This window comes from Canis aureus, chromosome 6 (assembly GCF_053574225.1).
Source record: "Canis aureus isolate CA01 chromosome 6, VMU_Caureus_v.1.0, whole genome shotgun sequence".
NCBI classification, from domain to species: Eukaryota; Metazoa; Chordata; class Mammalia; order Carnivora; family Canidae; genus Canis; species Canis aureus.
Window position 1 is genome coordinate 27,425,774 of NC_135616.1, and position 20,076 is coordinate 27,445,849.

At 44.2% G+C, this 20,076-nt stretch overlaps 1 protein-coding gene and 1 pseudogene across 6 annotated transcripts in view; both read left to right on the top strand.

Moving 5' to 3' along the window:
- FHOD3 (formin homology 2 domain containing 3) overlaps positions 1-20,076 on the top strand; it is a 464,855-nt gene that overhangs the window by 276,156 nt on the left and 168,623 nt on the right. For all 6 annotated transcript variants that reach the window (XM_077900507.1, XM_077900508.1, XM_077900509.1 and 3 more), the window contains exons 7-8: positions 13,008-13,119; positions 19,763-19,857. In XM_077900507.1, the coding sequence (XP_077756633.1) occupies positions 13,008-13,119; positions 19,763-19,857 (207 nt within the window). The remainder of the gene's footprint in view (positions 1-13,007; positions 13,120-19,762; positions 19,858-20,076) is intronic.
- Positions 5,909-5,988, top strand: LOC144316638 (U4 spliceosomal RNA; annotated as a pseudogene).

Genomic DNA, 20,076 nt, shown 5'->3' on the forward strand with positions numbered 1-20,076 from the left:
TCATTCTTTTAAGGAAAGCAATTGAAAGGGAACCCCCTTATTGCATTTCTAAATAGCATGGAGAAATCATAAAATTAAAAGCATTGAAGAATGAGTTTATAGGAATTATGCACCCTCAGCACACACATGCCTGTGACCCTGGGCATCTCTCCCCAGGGCTTTGTCTGAGGTGGGGTGTTCTCCTCCTTCCCAGCTGTGGATCAGTGCTGGTTTGCTTCTCCATCTTTCATTTCCCAAAGGAGAGTCCATAATAGTCTCCAGCTCCTGTGTTCAACGCTGAGCCAGTCACTATGAGAGCTAGAAAATAGAGCCAATGGTCGGCCTGAGCCTTGAAGCCTACAGTGTTGTGAAGAAGGATGACTATGGGTGACACCATAGCCTATGTCCCTTCACTCACTCTATTGTCAGATAAAGGTCCCGCTTTGTTCTACAGGGTGTACTTGGCTCCAGGCTAGTGGTCGAAAGTCAACAGTGGCAGCAGCCACCAAACAGATTTTTCCTATCGTTCTAATGAGATCACCTCTTCTTGCAAAACCAGTAACAGTGGCCCCTGACATTGCCCCCCTCATTCCCAGGGATAGTGGATAGTGAGGAATCTACAAGAAGCATAGCTGCCCCGACCTGAAGCCCTTAGGTTTTGAGAAGGAAGCCACTATCCCCTCCTTATGTGTAGGTTTTCCCAGTTCAAATTAAGAAATCAGGAAAGCTAGAGGCCCTAGGGCTTTCTTTTGACTAAGAGTCTGATTTCTCAGAACCTAAAAGATTTACCTTAAGATCCTGCTCTTTTTGCCTTAAACAGGCACAGAGTTGATAAATGAAATCTTGGGTTAAAGAAACCTTCCTTGTCATTCTGTTTTCATAATTCTTCATTTTCCTCCCATGAAAGGCAACAAGATGTGATTTTGCAGCCTGCCAGAGGGTCATTATGCAATGCATATTTGCAGATATTTGAGACTCCTAGCCAGAGGAGAAAATGATGCATTTGCAGCCAAATAATCACTTTTTTAAAGAAAGAAAAAAGTGTTTTCAATAAAGTGTTTCACTTTATTTACAAAAGCCAGTCTTTAAACTCCCCAGTCAGAGGTGAGAAGCAGATGCCCATCCCATGACTTCTCACACAGTGTGGAGGGTTTTTTTCCTCTGGAAGTCTAATTAATTGGGGCAAAATGATTCAGCTTGTACAGCCTGGCCTGTCGTCACTCTAACACAGTCTGTCTCTCTGTATGAATCCCCTTCTGGCCCATTGAGGAGGCCCCCAGGGTCCCCCATCTCCTTGTGGGTTCTCCAGGGATGCTTCCAGATGCGGTCATGGAATCTGCACTCTCTGGATTTCTGTCCACCTTGGCTCACCCTGCTGTCTCTCATTTTCTGTCAGCCCTGTGGAATCTAATTTTTTCCGGCTATGCCCCAGGTTGCTGATCACGGATCTCTAGACTTCTTTTGGGCCTGAGTGGGGATAGATATGCTTGCACAGTATCAAAACTGTGAGGTGGTGGCACCTGGTCACAAGTTGCAGTAGAAACAGAGTAATGGAAATATGGGGACATTCTGAGGAAAAGCCTCCTTGGTTTGGGTTTCTGGATATGGGTAAATAAAAGCAGTAATCTGATATCAGAAAGGGAGACAGAACATAAAGACTCCTAACTCTGGGAAACCAACTAGGGGTGGTGGAAGGGGAGGAGGGCGGGGGGTGGGGGTGAATGGGAGACGGGCACTGAGGGGGGCACTTGACGGGATGAGCACTGGGTGTTATTCTGTATGTTGGCAAATTGAACACCAATAAAAAATAAATTTATTATAAAAAAATAAAATAAAAGCAGTAATCAAAGATAGAGTCGCAGTTTTGAATCAGGGTAGCCAGGACTATGGTGTGGCCCCTGGCAGGAATAGAAAAGTTGGATATTGGGATTTATTGGCAGGAATACTTTGACACATTGGTTTTGAGGTGAAGGTAGTGTCCACAAGAACGGTTAAGCCAGTGTCTCCATGATGTCAGTTGCTCCAGGAAGAGGAAAGGAGATTCAGTGAGACTTTTGGTCTCAGGTCATAGTCATGTCACTGCTGTGTGATCCATTCAGAAATGCCCCACATGTGAGTGAGTCTGAAGCTCTTTTTGAATTACAGAACATAAAACAATCCTGGCCTTGAAGAGATGGCAAGGTCTTGTTATCTGACATTCACCAGCTACCTTCTTGACATTTCTAGAGGCAGAGGGAGAGCCATTGTTGGATCCTGGAGTCTGTGGGAAGCCTTCCTTCCTTCCTTCCTTCCTTCCTGGAACCTGCATCCACCTCTTTGACATTAACCAAACACTATGTACTGCTTTTTGGAGCAACACACCCTCATATCCCCCTGGAAGCTCTTTGAGTATTTAAAGGCCGTTAACATGTCATCTTGTCCAAAGGCCGTTAACATGTCATCTTGTCCAAGCCAAGCTTGATGGTTTCCACAGATAGTCCTTGGTGACCTAATTTGCAATTCCTCATCATGCTGGATACAGCGTCATTCTTCCACAAATCCCCTTTCAATTCATTAGGCTTCTCAGCAGCAGCTCTGGGTGCTGGCTCAAATCAGACTGATAATGGACTAAACTTCCCAGGAGTTGTTTGTTTTGTTTTTATACATCCGTATTTGCCAGTTTCTTCCATTTTGCATCTCTGTGATTGATTCACACCTAAATGCAGGACTTTGCATTCGTTCCCACTAATACCAGGTCAGAGTTCTGGACTCAAGATTATTTTGCATTTTGCTTGTCCATTCATCACATTAACTGTTAATTCTAGTTTTGCTTAACATAAATTTAATAAGCAGATCTGCTCTTTCATTAACCAAAATGTCAACATAGGCAAGGAATGAATAAGCCAGTGAATAAAGCTTGCAGGTTGACACTCATCAGTCATTTTAAGGCCATTTTGTTGCAGTTAGGGGGAAGGCACCCAATTCTGATCATCGAGTCTTGTTTCTTCGTTGAGTTCTAAGGCCAAAAGTCAAGGTTTGCTGCATCTGCTGTTAATTGCAGAGCTCGGAGACCAAATACACCTGTGTGATCCTTTGGGCGGACTATTTTTTCATCTATAAGATGGGGCTAATTATCTATAAAATGGGGATGATAATAATGGTGAAGAATATGTAAAACACTAATTATTGTGCCTGGTGTTGTGAGCTAACATCTCTTCCCACAATTTCTACCAACTTCCTGTTTAAAAAAGGGAGATATGCTCAGCTTGCTAGAACTTGCTCACCTGGAAACTGCTGGTTCCAGGTGTTTCCCTCTTTTCTAAGTGCTTATAAGACTTTCATCCAGGAAGCCTTTGGAGCATATTGCCAGGGATCAATCAAGGATTTAATAAAGTGTGGGATATCAATTTTCTACTTCATCTGTAATCCTTTTTCTGAAAATTGGGACATTAACTTTGCATTGTTTGAGGCGCCTGTATTGTAAATTCTCAGAACAGCAAATATGCTCACCTATTCTTATTAGAATGATGAGGGATTGTATTAATTAACATGTTTAAATGTAAAAACTGAAATTGAATTGCCATGTTGAGAAGTCATTATCTGAATTCCTCTTCTCACTCTAGGGGTTCATCAGATGTACTATTGTTTGAGGTACATAATTTTCCAAGGTTTTTAATCTCTGCATCTTTGGATCTTCACATGAGGAAATTGAGATTGTGTGCCTTCATTAGAATCATTTTACCTTCAGTAGGATGCTTGTTGAAATGTTCTTGTGTCTCTGGCTTCTGTCCAAGAAGGGGGAGTTTTAGGCTTAAAAATATTGCCTGTGATTGACATAAAAATATGCTTTGCATGGTTAAAACTGACTCACTCTCTTTTCCTTTGTTGCTTTTTGGGCAATTTCTGTAGACTTCTCAACTTACCTGCTTCTTTGCTCAGCTATGTGAGTCTTCCTGATGAGGTTCTGAAATACATTCTTCATCTCTTTTACAATGCTTTTTATTTCTAGCATTTCCATCTGATGCTTTCTCATCTGTTCATGCACATTGTCCACCTTTTCCACCACAATTTTTAACATATTGATCATTGTGATTTATAGAGTTGCAACATTGAGTTAAATCTGTCTGGTTCTATTGATTGCTTAGTTTCTTGATAGGGTTGGGAACTTGGAGTTTTTAAAACTTTCAATTTTTTTTTTTGTATAAAAAACTTCTCTGTATAAAACTTTTGAAATACGAAAAAAGTGAAAATCACCTGAAATACTTCTATATAGATTTAAACATTAACTTTGTACATTTTCTTCTAATCTTTGGAATCTTTCTTACATAGTTGACTCTACATTGCATTTTCCTTTGTTATTACCCTAAAGCATATTAAAACCTATGTAATAGTCATAGAAAATTTGATTTCTCATATTAATCAAATTGTTTCGATATGAAGAGCTTTGTTATTAACTTGATGAAAACATATTTAGTGAATGAGGTTGTGTTTGATATTTTTCTATGTTTATCATTGTTTCATTTTTAAGATTTAAAAAATTCTACCGGGGATCCCTGGGTGGCTCAGTGGTTTAGTGCCTGCCTTTGGCCCAGGACGCGATCCTGGAGTCCTGGGGATCGAGTCCCACATCGGGCTCCCGGCATGGAGCCTGCTTCTCCCTCCTCCTATGTCTCTGCCTCTCTCTCTCTCTCTCTCTCTCTCTCGCTCTTCCTATGTCTATCATAAATAAATAAATCTTTAAAAGAAAAAAATAAAAATAAAAAAATAAAAAATTCTACGAGTTGTAATGGCATGTTCAAGTCATATTTGTGTTAGAGAGATGGTGGGTACAAAGGGCTATCACTGTCCTGCTGGTTACTTGGCTACATACAACCAGAAAACTAATTCTCTGTGTGATCTCTCAGATACCCCATATGAGGATAATCTCAGTGGAAGAAAAAGAAAAAAAGGTGGAAGGGGAGGAGGGCGGGGGGTGGGGGTGAATGGGTGACGGGCACTGAGGGGGCCACTTGACGGGATGAGCACTGGGTGTTATTCTGTATGTTGGCAAATTGAACACCAATAAAAAATAAATTTATTATTAAAAAAAAGAAATAGTTTCACTCATGATTATTTTAGGAAGATGTCAGGGGGAGAGACCAGAGATTCAAGCCAGATCTTAGAGGAGCCAGTATGCTGAGAGGACCCTATGGTCCAGGATGGCTCTCCAGCCACAGGTCTGGGCATCAGCTTCTTCAATCCACTCTGAGATGATCAGCTTCAGGGAGCTGGTTTGCAGTAGGAACGATAACTCTCAGAATAGTAGCTTACTAATTTACATTGGCAAGATCTCCGTGAACAAGAGAAATAGTGGAGTGGGGGAACTGACACTTTGACCCTCTGTCCTGTTAGGGCATTTGGCTGAGGACTAGCAGCTGTGTTCTAGTAGCTGAAGAGGCTAGGAATGGGTGGTTCTAATAAGGAAGAAGAGACCCTGAAGGGGCCAGTGTGCTGTTCTTCAGCAAGTGACGCTCTATGAGTGTTGGATGGGCAGGAGAACTGGACAAAGCGTAGGCTTCTGGGAGCCATGGGGGGAGTGGCCCTGCAGGCTCAAGATTGCCTTTGCCAGTGCTGGTAACCCAGTTCCTGTAGCCTTTTTCCACCTGCCAGGGCTCATCTGCCAGCCCTCCTCCACCCACTCTAAGGAGATGTGAGTTAGCTGTCAAACTCTTGCTAATTCACATTTGCCATTCCTCAGGCTTCGTTGTCCTCTGTTATTTTCCAGGGCTGATTATTTACTTAGGAACATTCTTTAACCTTGATTATAGCTCATAAGAACGTATTTGTCTCATTTCCCCAAGGTTTAAGTTTTTGCACCAGAGGGAAAGGTGGGGCTCCTCATAGTATAGTAGAAAGAATCAGATCAGAGTTGGTGTTTTCCTTTGACTTTCTTCAGAAAGTAGTTGTGTGCAGCTTTGTGCAGTGGCAGTATCGTAGCCAATGAGGCTTATCCAAGGCGTGATTATTGCTAACTGAAAACAGAAATTATTTGTGTGACAAGTTAAATAGCCTTCTAGAACATGAGACTTTGTATCTGAGAATGGAGATGTCTGTCAGTAACTGGACAAGTAAGTACCCAACCTTGTTGATTTCCCTCCTTCATTTTGCAAATATTACCAGGGTGTTATTTAAGTCAGTAGTTTAGTGCAGAGTTTTTGGTATTCCTTAGTCAATAACAGAGTGGATCTGTGTTACCTATTATCAACCAACTCCTCATAATTACATTGAATATCCTGAGGAAAAGGTAGCAAAATGGGTATTTTCTGGCCTTGCCCACTTTTATCCATTGTTCTTTAAAGAAACCTCTTGCTAAGCCCCAGAACTTTTTTTTAAAGATTTTATTTTTACTTATTCATGAGAGACACACAGAGGCAGAGGCACAGGCATAGGGAGAAGCGGGCTCCCTGTGGGGGGCCCAATGCAGGACTTGATCCCAGGACCCAGGGATCACGACTTGAGCCAAAGGCAGACACTCAACCACTGAGCCACCCGGGTGTCCCAAGCCCCAGAATTTTATCTGAATAGAAAGAAAACGTTCATTTGTAGCATTTTTAAAAATTATTTTGATACTTAATGATTTCTGAATACTCTGCTGTATGTTCTGTTCTGCAAGATTTCCTCTCCACTAACTAGTAAACACTTAAGGGGTTCCTAAACTCACACTTGGCTACTACATGAATCACAAATGTAGTTTGGTTCCCTTTCTGCAAATTCCATTAGGTCATAAGCAGATAGGCCATCAGGACCTGAGGGCATAGCATGTGGACTTGGTGTAGGTAACTTCCTGTCCTGGCAGATGTGCCAACCCTGGCCTCTGTGCACCTTGCCCCTTGCCAGATACCTGCAAAGCCACAGCCCCAAGTTCTATACTCAGGTAATATATTTGGGTCCACACTTTATTTCTGACTAGACCCATCTCATTTTGCAGACAGCATCTTAAAAGGGGATAGATTCAGGGTTTAGGGTATCTGTTAGACTGTTTAATAACCAGTTACAAAGGCTTTAGGGCCTATTCTGAGCTTCTGGCTAGGAATTCTGAGCTTAAGGATATGTCATTGGAATAAAGTGCTTAAATGAGAAGGTCTTGAAAGTGTCTTAAGTTGCTTAACTCTTTGTTGTTAAAATATTCAGTATATTTTCAGTATGGTAAGCTGGGAAACAGTGTGACAAAGCTCTATAAGTTATCTTACCAATTTCTAATTCAGGTTTAATAACCAGCATCCACTTCTAGAACATATATTTATGCTTTTTTAGCAGAAAATGAAACAAATAGAATAAAGCATGTTTTTCTAACTCCTTTGTAATTTAAATCCCGAGGCTTGGAAATTGTTTTCTTTTTATGGTTGTTGAATTTTTAGAAGCAGAGTAGGAATTTGGAGATTTTTTTTTTTTGGAATACTTTTATTTCTACTTAATAAGCAGCATATTTGACCTTCTAAGTATAGTTCTTGTGTTTCTCTAAGTACAATAAAACGTGAAAGGAGTTCCAGTTTGCTCTAATGTGCAAAATTATTGAGAAACTGGCTTGTATTCCTTTTCCATACATCTGGAAGTTACATTTTATCTAAAACCCAGATACCTGAGTTCTGTACCAGCCGACTCCACACACTCTCTGTGGGTCGGCCTAGAAAATTAAAAAAAAAAAAAAAAGAAAGAAAGAAAGAAAGAAAGAAAGAAAGAAAGGCAAAGTTCTATGCTGACAGTATCGTGCCACCCCTCCCTCAGGCTCAGCCTCCCTGGCATGGAGGTGACACTGGATCCCCAAGTGGTTGATGGAATCCAGAGGCTAAGTCCCCGAACCGAGGCTTGACCTGACAAATGTCACATCCCTAGGTCAAAAGGCATCTCTGTTCCTCTGAAGGCTCATGGCCTCTCTTTTGTGCTGAGTAAGAATGGAGTGCAAAATGATAGTTGCAGCAGAAAGTGAAGCTCAGCCAGGCGTCCCCAACAGGCACTAAATACTTAAGAGAAACACAGTTCACAGCTGGCTGCACGTTCTTCTCCTGCCTTTATAACAAAGGGGTTGTCTCAGAGTCCTGTTAAATACTGTGATTTAGCTACATGTTTTAAAGCAATATAAAGCATAATTTATTATAATGGACCAGTGTTAAAATAGAATACCAGTATTCCCTAGAATGTAATTACATAAAAAGTAGGTAACGTGTAGCTCAAAGACTGAATCTAGACCCCCCACGTGTTTCCCCTATCCCTAAGGAAGTGGGATTATTTATGGGAGCATGAACTCAAAAGTTATCACATAGCTCTTCTCTTCCATGGAAGCCCACAGGCAGCTGGATCAGCTCCAAGTTGGTTCTACTGACTCTCCCTCTCCACTTTCAAGGCTGTCTTCTGGCTGGTGCTCTCTGTCCTCAGTCACCTGGCCCTGAGGGCTTCCAGCACAGATAACACTCAGCTGTGTGGTGTGGAGGGGTTCTGAGTCCTCTCTCAACAGCAAGAGGACCATCTCCTTGAAGGCAGGGCCATGACTTTGTTATCCTTTCATAGAACCTTGTTGGGGGCTGGGCATCTGGAAAGCACTCAAATGTTGTTGAAAGAAGCAGCTCAGCATCTTGGGATGGGAAGGATCTTAAACAGAATCAGCCACCATCCATCCAGGTTCTGAATTTCTTCTGGAGTAGCCTTAGCAGGTGACCACTCAGAACCTCTAGGTGTGAGGAAGTTGCCATTTGTCTCTGAGCCACCACTTCTGAGACTGACTCCTTTAACTGTTTTATGACTGTTTGCTCTTACCTTCTCACATGATCCATGTACCTTCAGAATGAAAATCAATTCTTACTGACTTCCCTTCAGTGTTAGACAGATGGGCAAATGTTTGAGCCTGTAATTCACTGTAGGTGAAACCTGTCGTTAGAACATAAGGGAGTAGCAGGCAGAGCCGAAAACCCAACAGTTCAGATTGGAGGGACACTGCCTCGTGGCTTTGAGGGGCCCCTTCAGTTGCTGAGCCACACTGTGGTGTGGATGCTGGCTCCTGAGTAGCTTGCTCCCACCTTTGTCATTTGTGGTCCTTGCTCTAGCTGCCATGCTGGGCCTGCCTCACCTGTCTGTCACCCTCCTGTGGTGTGTCCCTTTCCAGTGGATGCGGGCTGGCAATCGCCATAGCTATTCCTATTAGAATGTGTCTAAGATCAGCACAGTGGCACCAAGTGTGGGTTTTTAAGAGCTTTGAGATCAGTAGCATGTTTGGACTTGGAGGAATGGGTGTGTGGCCTCCACTGTGGCTGTTCCAAGGCTTTGGAGGGTTTTGACTACATTCCAGATACTTGTGGGCATCAAATTAAATGATTTCTGGATAAATAAAGGTTGATGCAGAAACCTTTTAAAGTAATGTGCTATTATTACTTTCAAGTCTCTACAGTAATGCTAATAAGGTATTTCTGGGGAGGAGTCCTGCTGGACATATTTGGTGATTAGTTAGGACATGCTTGCAATTAGTATCATGCATTTCCATAAATTCACATTCTGCCCCTTTTTCAAAAGTGGTTTAACTATTGAACATGTTTATTAATTTTACATAGGGAGGCTTCCAAAGGCACCTAAATGTAAACTTAGACTCAATAGAAGCCTAAAATCATGAATCAGAAGAGTTTGGAATTTTTTTTAAATAAAAATATAATGCCAAAAGAGCTCCAAACAGAGCGTTTACAGCAAAGGAGAAGCAGACATGAACAGACATGTTGAGACCGATAAAAAAAAAAAAGACTTTGCTAGAAAACAGTGTTTGTTTGTTATAAATTAGTTTAATGAAGGAGAATGGCGAAAGGGGTTCTGGGTCCCTGGGACTGTGTTGGCTAAGATCTGTGACCACAGAGATGTTCAGGAGGGACGTTGGTGAGACAGGCACACACTCCCCCCGCCTTCCTGAGACCAGCGCATGCGGGTAGCCGGGTGGGCAGCAGCCAGGATCTTGCCCAGGAAGGCACTGGGAAGGCTTAATCTACTCAATAATAGTCCGCCCACTGAGGAAGTTGCCTGGGCTTGCTAGGTTGTTTTATTTACTTGAAGAACTGTCTACAGCCCTAAACATACAAAGATAGAACAGTTCATTATGCCTTGCCTTTCCCTTCTACCCCCAACCTTGTGGTTTAAAAAAGTACTCTGGGATTCAGTGTGTTCCTCTTCTGGGAGCAGAGGACTGAATGCAGGACCCAAGTTATACAGGTAGAAACCCTCTAAAGAGTTCAAAGCCTTCTAAAGAATTCCGTTTTCAGTGTGGTAAGGAACATAACGGTGAGAACAGAGGCCCAAGGCACTGCTGGTCCTCAGTGTGATTGTGGAGGGGCCCCAGCTTTGCTGAGGACTAGGGGGATGGCAGCTGGGGCTGAGATGGCACCCTCTGCTGATGTGAGGGGGTGCATTTGGGGAACAAGCCTCAGATGCCATCCTGACTGATCATCGGCTCTGGGACAGATGCTATTTCTGGTGTGTCAGATAAAACACCTCTGCTGCCAGGTGACTAATGTTCTCGTTGGGGGCAGTAGAGGAATGTCAGGTGTAGCAATTTCAGGTCATGATAAAGGATGTGAGGAGTATAAGGCATTGATATGAGAGTGACCAAGGGGCCCCTTTGGGTGAAGTGGTTAGGAAGGCACTTCCCATGAGGGAAAATTTCTCACATCTGAAGAATGATAAAAGGCCAGTCCTGTGGTGACTGTTTCTAGGCAGGGAATAGCCACTGAGAAGCCTTGAGCTGTGAACGAGCTTTGGTAGGTTGAAAACACAGTCATGTGATGGCAGAGAGGTAGATGGTGGGAACACACTGGGCAGAAGGACAGTGACAGCTGAGCCAGGACGTAACGCCTGTGGGAGTGGGTTCCATCCTGGGCTCGGGGGGCCGTGAAGGGAGGTTGAGGGTACAGTGGTCACTCTGGCTACAGTTTGTAGAATGGACATAGGGGGAGGTGGGAACAAGTCTGGAAGTACTGAAGAGGCTTTCTTGAGGGAAGCTCTGACCACGCTGGTGGATGGATCTGTTGTGGGAATGGGGTGAGAAAAGTCCCCACCAGCCACTTTGTGTGTGGCTGACATGCTGAGTGGAGGGAACAGGCTGGAATGGTAGGTGGGATGGAGTGAGCCCATGTGAGATGAAGGGTTCTCTTTTGACCACCTGAATTTGAGGTGCTGTTAGCATATGAGTAGCCATGTCCGGGGTCAGGGGGCTGTCAGAGCCCAGGAGTTTGGTCAGGCCTGGGGTGCAACAGTTTGCACTGAGTCACAGATTGAATGTAAAACCAAGAGACTGAATGGACTCACTTAGAGTGTACAGAAAGAGAAAGAAAGAATGCAGAGTGGACTCTGCAGCCTTCCCCCACCTAAAGATTGAGTACCCTAGAAGGAGCCAGCAAAGGAGTGGCCACTCAGGTTGGAGACTGGGGTCAGCCATGGTGACAGGAAACCATTCTTGGAGGAAGCAGTTGTGTCATATGCTGTTGGGGATTGAAACGAGTGAAGAAATAACTATTGGATTTGACAATATGGAGGCTGTTGGCAACCCTAACAAGAGAAATGTCATTTGCACGGTGGTGATGGAAACCCTATCAGATTGGGTTGAGGAGTCTGTAGAAAGTGAGGAAGTGGAGCAAGTGGCAGTCCTTTTGAGAAGTTTTCCTATAAAGGGGAGTTGAGAACCAAGACACTGGCTGGAGAGAGATGTGGAATCAAGGAGAAGAATCAGGGAAGTATGCCCGAGGAGAAGGGTCGAGAGAGTAGAGGTGTTTGCCTGACTTTGGGGAAGTAACTTGATACAGGTGGTGTTTTTACACTATTCACTCTGGAATAGTGAGGAATACTTGAGGCTCCAAGTTTCTTATAAAATCTACATGTGTTCCTATCCCTAGTATTTTGATGTGAGCTGTTGCCTTCAGGAGGCCCTGGGTCTTCCTTGGGCTGCAAATGGAGATCCTGGAGCTGATTCTTTACAACGAAGGTGATAGAGTTGAGGGGTCGTGCATTGACTGGTCATGAACTGATTCATTCATTCAGTGAGCAAACATCACAGAGCCCACTCCGTGCCAAATGCAGTTCCTGGTCCTGCAGACATGATGCAGATAAGCCCCCCTCCCCTTGAAAGTGTTACTCTCTGTGGGGGTGGGGCATTGCTAAGCAAATTGCTGGGGCTGGGCTGGGTAGCCTGGGGCAGGCTCCTTATTTCTTAGATGCATGATTTGAACCCATTTACAGGAGAGAGCTGGTGGGTAAGTTTCTTTAGAAAGAAGTTCTTGGGTGAGATGAGTGAGCCCTGGGTGTTAATACTATATGTTGGCAAATTGAATTTAAATAAAATTTAAAAAGAGTTTCTTGGAAGATGGGGCTCAGGGAAGGGACACTATAGGTAATGAGTTGTGGCAGCAGCTTTTGGGGGGATGGGGGGAGGGGTGACCTGGAACCCCCACCCAAGACTGCCACAGGTAGCCCCCAGGGCCAGCTAAGCTTCAGCTGGGAAGCTTGGGAATTTCTCTGGGCAGGTAACCTGTGGCTTGTGTGATGGAAGGCCCCAGGGCTGTGTGTGGCTCCTTACAAATGCTGTGCCCTGGGCCTAGCAGGATGGGACTTGGTTCAGATTCCTGCTTGCCTCAGTTCAGTGGTTTGGCTCTGGGTAAGTCCTTCACCCCGCTGTGCCTACTTCCTTACCAGAAAAAGGAGGATTGTGATTGTTCCTATCTCACAGTGTTCTAGTCTGGATAAAATGAATCAACCAACGTGGCAAGTGCTATCTTGTTTGCTGAGAGGCTGCAGGGTGTGAGCTCTGAACCCAGAGGCCTTGGGATCGAATTCTGGTTCTATTTCTGGCTGTGGGCAGGATAGTCTGTGCCTCAGTTTCCTAATCTGTGCAATGGGGATAATATCAATTCCTGTTTCTGAGGCATCTGGCAAAGGAATCTATGTGCTTGCCGAGTTCTCCTGGCCAAAGCCAGCACTGAGTGCCAGCCTGCCTTCAGGTGTACACAGACCGTCCACAGCTACATGATGCTTTTCTCTTTTCTGGGCAGTTCCGGCTGGTGGTGAAGACAGCCCTGAAGCTGCTGCTCGTCTTTGTGGAGTACTCGGAGTCAAATGCACCTCTTCTGATTCAAGCTGTCTCTGCTGTCGACACCAAAAGGGGTAAGTGGTCCCCACCCACTATTTCATCAAGGTAGACATGTCTACTCTAGGCAGGTTTCCATTTTTAACATGTTCATAACAGAATTGAGAATGAACAGAATTCCATTTGTGTGGACTCCCCACTGCAGGAAACATATTTTTTAGAATTGTGAGTATACAAAGATCAGGGATTGAACATGGATTTAGCTATGAAAGGGAAAGTATTCATGGCCTTACCCAGGACAGGTCAGACTCTGAGCTTGTGTTTATGCCCTGTTCTCAGTCCCCTCCACTGAACCCATAGAACCAGCTCCTCCTCCCCTTTCCCATTTTGTCCAGGTCACCCTGGCTCCTTTCTCCCCTTCTCTCACACAAGCTTTTTTGGCTCTGACTCTCAGAATGTTCTCCTTTTTTTTCCTTTCATCTCATGTCCTCCTACTGGGGGCCCTCTCCATCTGTCACCTGGCATTACGTCCCTGAAGTGCGACCCTCACCTCTGCTATTGGGAGATTCTTTTAAAACAAAAATTTGGTCACATCGTTTCCCTGCTGGTGGCTTCCCAAGGCCCACAGAATTAGGTCCAAACCCTGCAATTCATCCTTCACCATCCAACCCCTGTCTACTTGCTGCCCCCACCTCCCACCTGGCTCCCACTGCCCCTTCCCTATCTTGGGCTAGTCACATGCACTCAGAGCCCATATGTTGTTGTCATTGACATTTCTGATGAGTGTGTGCCCTGCCAGATGGTGGCAGAGTCTTTGGCTCTCTTCTTGGTGTCCCAGCACTGAGCTGGGCAGTAGGCAGGCAGGCCTTCCATATGCACTTGATGAAAAGAAGGACTTTGGATTTGGCTTAGCGTGTGGCCCCTGTAATACTGTAAAGCCCAAAGTTAAAATGTTAGGGGCTTTTGATTTTGTCCTCTTAAAAAAAATGTTTGGACCTCTTTTCTGGTAGGACATTATTATTACTATGATCGTCCCCACAAAGACCCAGAGAAAAGCCTTGATATCAAAAACCTTGATAACATTTATTTTTCTTTTTACAACACTCATTCTCTCTATAGAAAGAAAGTATAAAGGAGATTATAATGAATCACCACCTCCAATCTCACCAGACAGAAATAATTATTAACATGTTGGTATATTTCCTTACAGTTTCATGTATATGTTTCTGTGCACACACTAAGCCAAGTACAACTGTCAAGGACAAGAGGCCTAATAGCACTCTTCGATTCCAACTATTTGTATCTCTGACTCAGCATTGCTCAGAGACCCACCTTTCAGTGCTGCATCAAAGGTGAAGGAAAGTAGCTCACTTATTAATTCAATAGTTTGAATATAAGTTAATGAAAGCCATCCAAGGCCATAAATTGAGCTCCCATACCTTTTCCATGAATGCACAGGCAAATGTCAGCACCAGGCATGATGGATCGTAGGCTGGAGGTAACTCTAGGCCTGTGCATGGGGGTGGGTGGGTGTGAGAGAGACAAACTCTCATGTGTGGACAGAGACTGTGAATCTGGAACATGGGTCACAGACCAGGGCAGGCTTGTTTTTTTTCTTTCTACCATAGCATGTTTCCATCTGGTGCCAGATTTTAAATCTCTTATGGCCAAGAGCAGATTATGGGGCCAGCTGAGAATCCTTAATGAAGGTAGTCAGTGGCTCAGAAACCGGGGTTTGTGTTTCCAAAGCCAATTAATGAAGTTTAGGGTCAGAGGTGGGTGTATGGGAAGACAGCAAGGCAGACCCTTTTATTGGTCCTCAGATCATACTCCATCCCCCAACTCCAGGGATTACTTTAGGACAGTTAATGGACTCCTTGTTTTCCTGCCCTAAATTTCAAATAACCCATGGGTCCTTCTCATCGAGGCTGTATTTAAGGGATAAGCCTTTTCATGGCCTTGGGGGTCCCTCTTTGGCTTCATTGAGTTGGGAGTTTAGAGCTTCCTTCCTTGGACTTCACATTCTCTGAAGGGTTTGTTGGTGGAGTTGCGGGTACAGGAATGAACCTGAGATAATCCAGGGCTTGGTACCTACGTCTAAGCCCCCATCTACCAACCCAGCCAGAGGCTCTCTGTTGTCTTCAGTGTCTCCTTCAAGACACTATGATGGTCATCTTTATCCAATTTGTAAAAAAAAAAAAAAAAAAGGTAGCTAATAGATGGTTTTCTTAGCTTGGTGGTTTAGCCTATAAAATTTCTTAATTCTTGGCAGCTACTGCCATCTGTCTGCTACTGAGAGCTAGCAACTGAAAAAAAGCAATACTAATGGAAAAACTCAGACATAGCATATCACGTGGTTCAGTAGCATGTTCCTCTATGGACATGTGTGGTCTTGGCCGTGATTTTTTAATGCGTACATATAACATCATCCTATTTGCCTGCTAGTAAAATTGTTCCTGAGCTCTATGATGGAATTAAACATCTAAATATGTCATGGTGCTCTGCAGAGAGCACCGTGACTCCCAGGTGTGTTTCCACCTGGCAGGTTTAGAAGCAACTCTTCACTCCCCTCTCAGCTGGGGGAAGTGCTAGACAGAGGTGCCAGAGGTGACTGAGGGCCAACTGAGCATGTCCGTTTGTGCACAAGTTTATAAATAAGCCATCAATTTTACTCCTCAAAGTGGCTTCAGATCCATTCCTCTATGGTGTTGGGTGGAGAATGGGCATGCTATAGACTGGGTTTTGTTTTGTTTTAAATAGAAAGGCATTCTTTTGGACAATGAAAACTGTCAGATTTTTTTAAATTAGCAGAGAAAACCAACAAATAAGCTATGAGTCCTGAAAAATCACCACCACCTACAGCAGATGAAGTCCAGAACAAATTCCTCCAGTTGCTTTATAAATATTACGCATGCTGTGTGGGGGTTAACCAGAAGGAGTGTGGGAGTGGGAGTCTGGAAGTGGGGATGGTTTGTCCTTTGGCCAGGAGTAGGCCAGGTATGAGCAGAGATAAAAGCTGAGGAGTCTAAGTCCATCATAGGGACTAATAACTGAATTAAGGAAAATTAAATATGCCCCATTTGAATCAGGCAATTGGTACATTTGCTCAGGGGTTGGTATGGAAAGGTGAACTGGTGCTAGTGTCTGGGGCATGGCATGGTATCACAGCTACCTATTCAAACTGCTAGGTCACCTCTCTCCTGGCATCTTCAGGTCACTTTCCCTTCCTAGGGGACAGGATATTGCACAAAGAAAGAAAGGCTGTGAGTGGGTACAGGCGCCTATGAGAGGGCCTTGCTCTGTCGTTTTGCCATCATCACAAACTCCCTTTCATTGAGACTGTCCTTGTGGGGGGTGGCAGGAAACTGGTTGAGAACCGAACCTCTGCTCCCCTGGGAAGGTGCCCTTCCCACTGACTGTGGGTTTGCATCTCAGAGAGAGGGTGGGGCAAGTGAGCAGACTGGGGAACTTATTTTGAAATTGCAGCCATAAATCCTGAGTTCCCCTAATTGGGGTCAGCACTGCTTTTGAAGAAGTTTCATTTTCATTTGAGTGTGAGGTAATGAGAGATGACATAATTCCTAAACGTGTTTGTCACACCTGATTTACGGGGAAGACAAAATCCAGCCATCCTTTCAGGCCATCCTGTGTCTGACTTCTGCTGGAGGAAATACTGATCTTGTGAAGCACTCCCAAAATTTGGTGGAAGTTAGGTGACGAAAGTCAAGCCATGTTTCCATGGTTAGCTATAGCAGGAGCACACATGCTCAGTGTGTTTTTCAGTCATATAGAAAGACATGAGACCTGCTGCCTTTCTGATGGAGTGTTAGACCAACTTGTGTGTCCTAGGCGTTGTGCTAAATATCAATCTTTTTTGGGTCGGGGAGGGGGAGGTAGTTACCACAGAGAGCTAAGAGGAAAGTCAGAAGGTGAACGCGTTGAGTCATCTGTTGTGTGCTTGCTTCTTCTGGGTTGAGAGAGAGGCACTGTGGTTTGGCGGGAAGAGAGGACCTGCCTGGGAGCCTGTGTAGAAGCCCTGTTGGGTAAGCGTGGGTGTCACCACCACCGTGACAATTATAGCTACTGATAATTCCAGCGCCTATTATGTAACAGACACTAGGCTAAATATTTGTTGTATAAAACTCCTTGATTCGGTAAATATTTAAGTGCCAACGATGTGCTTGAAACATCATAGGAGAAAAGGGCTCTCGTGGAGGCTGTACTCAGAGCTGGCATCTGGGGGGGTGGAGCTGGAGAGAGACAGATGGTTGTAATTAAGAAAATTATTGTCTTCTAATGTACTTCAACAGCGCTAAGGCAAAAAGAGTGCTTTATCTCTGTGACACCCCACAGGAGTTCTCCAAGGTTGATACGATCACTCCTATTTAGATGTATTTCCTGAGCCTCTTTTCTTTCCACTACTTTGGAAAGGGATTTCTTTCTCTGTTATGTGAAAGGGTCAGATCATATGGTTTATGATTCTAATACAGGACCACCCGCCTCTACACGTGTGTGCACACGCACACACACACATGCATGCACTCACACTCTGTATGGAGCAAGTTGTGGAGGGGGATGGAGGGGGGAATTGACCTGGACCATTTAGTTCCAGCAGGTGCAGCTTTGGGGAAGTTGGGTGACTGGTGCTTCCCATGGGCCGGCCTGAGCCCTTCCAAGGCTGTTTTGTTGCCCCGAAATGTTTCTTCCTCTTCACCTCCTTTCTTTTGAATGTTTCCCATTTCTGGCACTAAAACAATCAAAGGAGAGTAACATTCAACTCAACAGTGTAGGGATATATGCAAGTTTCCAGACGTTGAAATCCATAAAAGGTAATCAGATATCACAGCTGAAGAACATGTTTTTCAACTAAATTAAGCCAGTGTTTGAGTGTTTTCATTATAAAGGATTAAATGGTGCACACATGAGTGCGTTTGTATGTGGGCGAGGATATGGTCTGGCTGTACCTCCCTCTCTCTGGGAGCCTGCCTTTGCTTCTTGGCTTTGCCTTCCCTAGGCCGTTTGGCTTGTGGTTCCAAAGCTCGCAACCAGAAGGCTGTTCTGGGTCCACTAGTGCTATTGGAAATGCTTTGCGTCAGCGTAGTCTCCTTCAGGCCCCCTTTGAACCGTATGTGGGTAACCCGCTAGAACCCATGTTTTATGCTAGGGTTGGGTGCCGAGTGTGAATGATACTGGTTACGCTTGTCCTAAACACAGGAGAAGTACTTGGAGTGCTCTAACGGCACCTGAACAGTGAGACCCAAGACCTACTGACCACGTTGACTGTGGTTGACTGTCATGAGGGCAGCAATGGTTTCTTTGCTGGTTTGAAGCACAGCTGAGGACTTCAGAATACTTTGATGGTAAATAGGAGCAAGGGGATATGTCAGTGGTTAATAGGTGAAAGGTCATGAGTTTGTGTTTGGAGTTAGGGTTAGAGTAGCTTGCCTCATTCTGACCAACTGGGCAGTTTTGCCAAAGGAAAAGCCTCTCTGTTCACAAGGTAGGAGAACCAATAGACCCCTATGTGAAACTCTGTGTTCCTAAGTCATAGAGTAGGTGCCTGTTCCTTTTTAAAATTCTCCTCATCTCCTTCCTTCTCTTCCTGCATTTGCCCTCCAGTTACTTCAAAACTGCTCCAGCTTACCCCACTTCATGCCCTCCCGTAGTTCCCCATTTACTAGTCAGACCTATTAAGTGCCAGACACTGTGCTAAGAGCAAAGAGATAAGACAGCTACCACTGCTGCCCTTTGGAGAGCTTTTTTCTCAAGGCCAGCAGATGAGCTCTGACATGACTCATCCAAGAACCTGCGTTTGGAAGCCACTGGTTTTACATTATTTCAGAATTTACTTTTATCAGTAAGAATAAGCAATATCCCTTTGAGAACTTTATAGAGAAAACAGGAAGGAGCTTCATGTTCCATGCCGCCATGCCAAAGGTGAGGCAATACCTCCCTTCAAATGTTTATCTCAGGCATAGGAAACTGTGTCCTGGTTTTGTCTGCCCTATGTAACCTTGGCCTTGGCTGTACAGTACTGAATGTGATGGATTTTCCTGCCCTCTCTGGGAGCCAGGGAATAACCACCCCTGAGCTTTCATTTGCAGAGCCACTTCTTATACCAGGCCCTCTGCGACCATCGGCACAAATACTGGCTAAGCATCAACAGGGTTCAAAGAACCAGCTTTTTGGTGAGGTGGGTTCTTTGTACCCTGTTGATGCTTAACCAGTATTTGTTCCTGGGTTGAATCATAATATACTTCTGTTCTTGAAATGTTTGTTAGACAGATGTTTCCCCAGTATTTCTTGGAGTCCACTGTTTAAGCGAATGTAAAGATCTCCGATATCCCTTTCCTTGCAAGAGATCAGAGCATAATATGCCGATGGACATATAGAGAGCATTTATCAACAGTTTCCACGCTCAGAGAGTGAAATGCACATGACTGGATTTCCTCAAATTACATATTTAATATAAAGAGAACTTTCAAGCGAATTGATAGCCATGCTGACATAGAATATACATTTTCAACTGGACAAGAATGATGTGGTGGTATATTATTGCCAAATTAGAAGCATGTTCAAGTTCACCCTAAGGGTATGCTTTGAAATTTGGTGACTGAAGACACCAGCGTCATTGGGTGATAAGTCTTTGAATAAACTGTGATATTAGTTGGATAAGGAGTATTGACTTGCTGTTTCTAATGATTTTTGCTTTACTCATAGGAGTCAAACCCTGGTCAAATATCATGGAAATCCTGGAGGAAAAAGATGGGGTCGACACAGAGCTGCTGGTTTATGCAATGACATTAGTGAACAAGGTTGGTTGATGATTAAGAATTGAATTATGTCCCCTTAACTGATATGTTGAAGCCTTAACCCCTATGAACCCCTATCTGTGAATGTGACCTTATTTGGAAATAGGGTCTTTGCAGATGTAATCAAGGTAAGGTGAAGTTGTTAAGATGGGCCCTAATCCCACATGACTTAGAAGAAAAGAGACACAGAGGGAAGACAGTATATGCACATGAACATGAGGA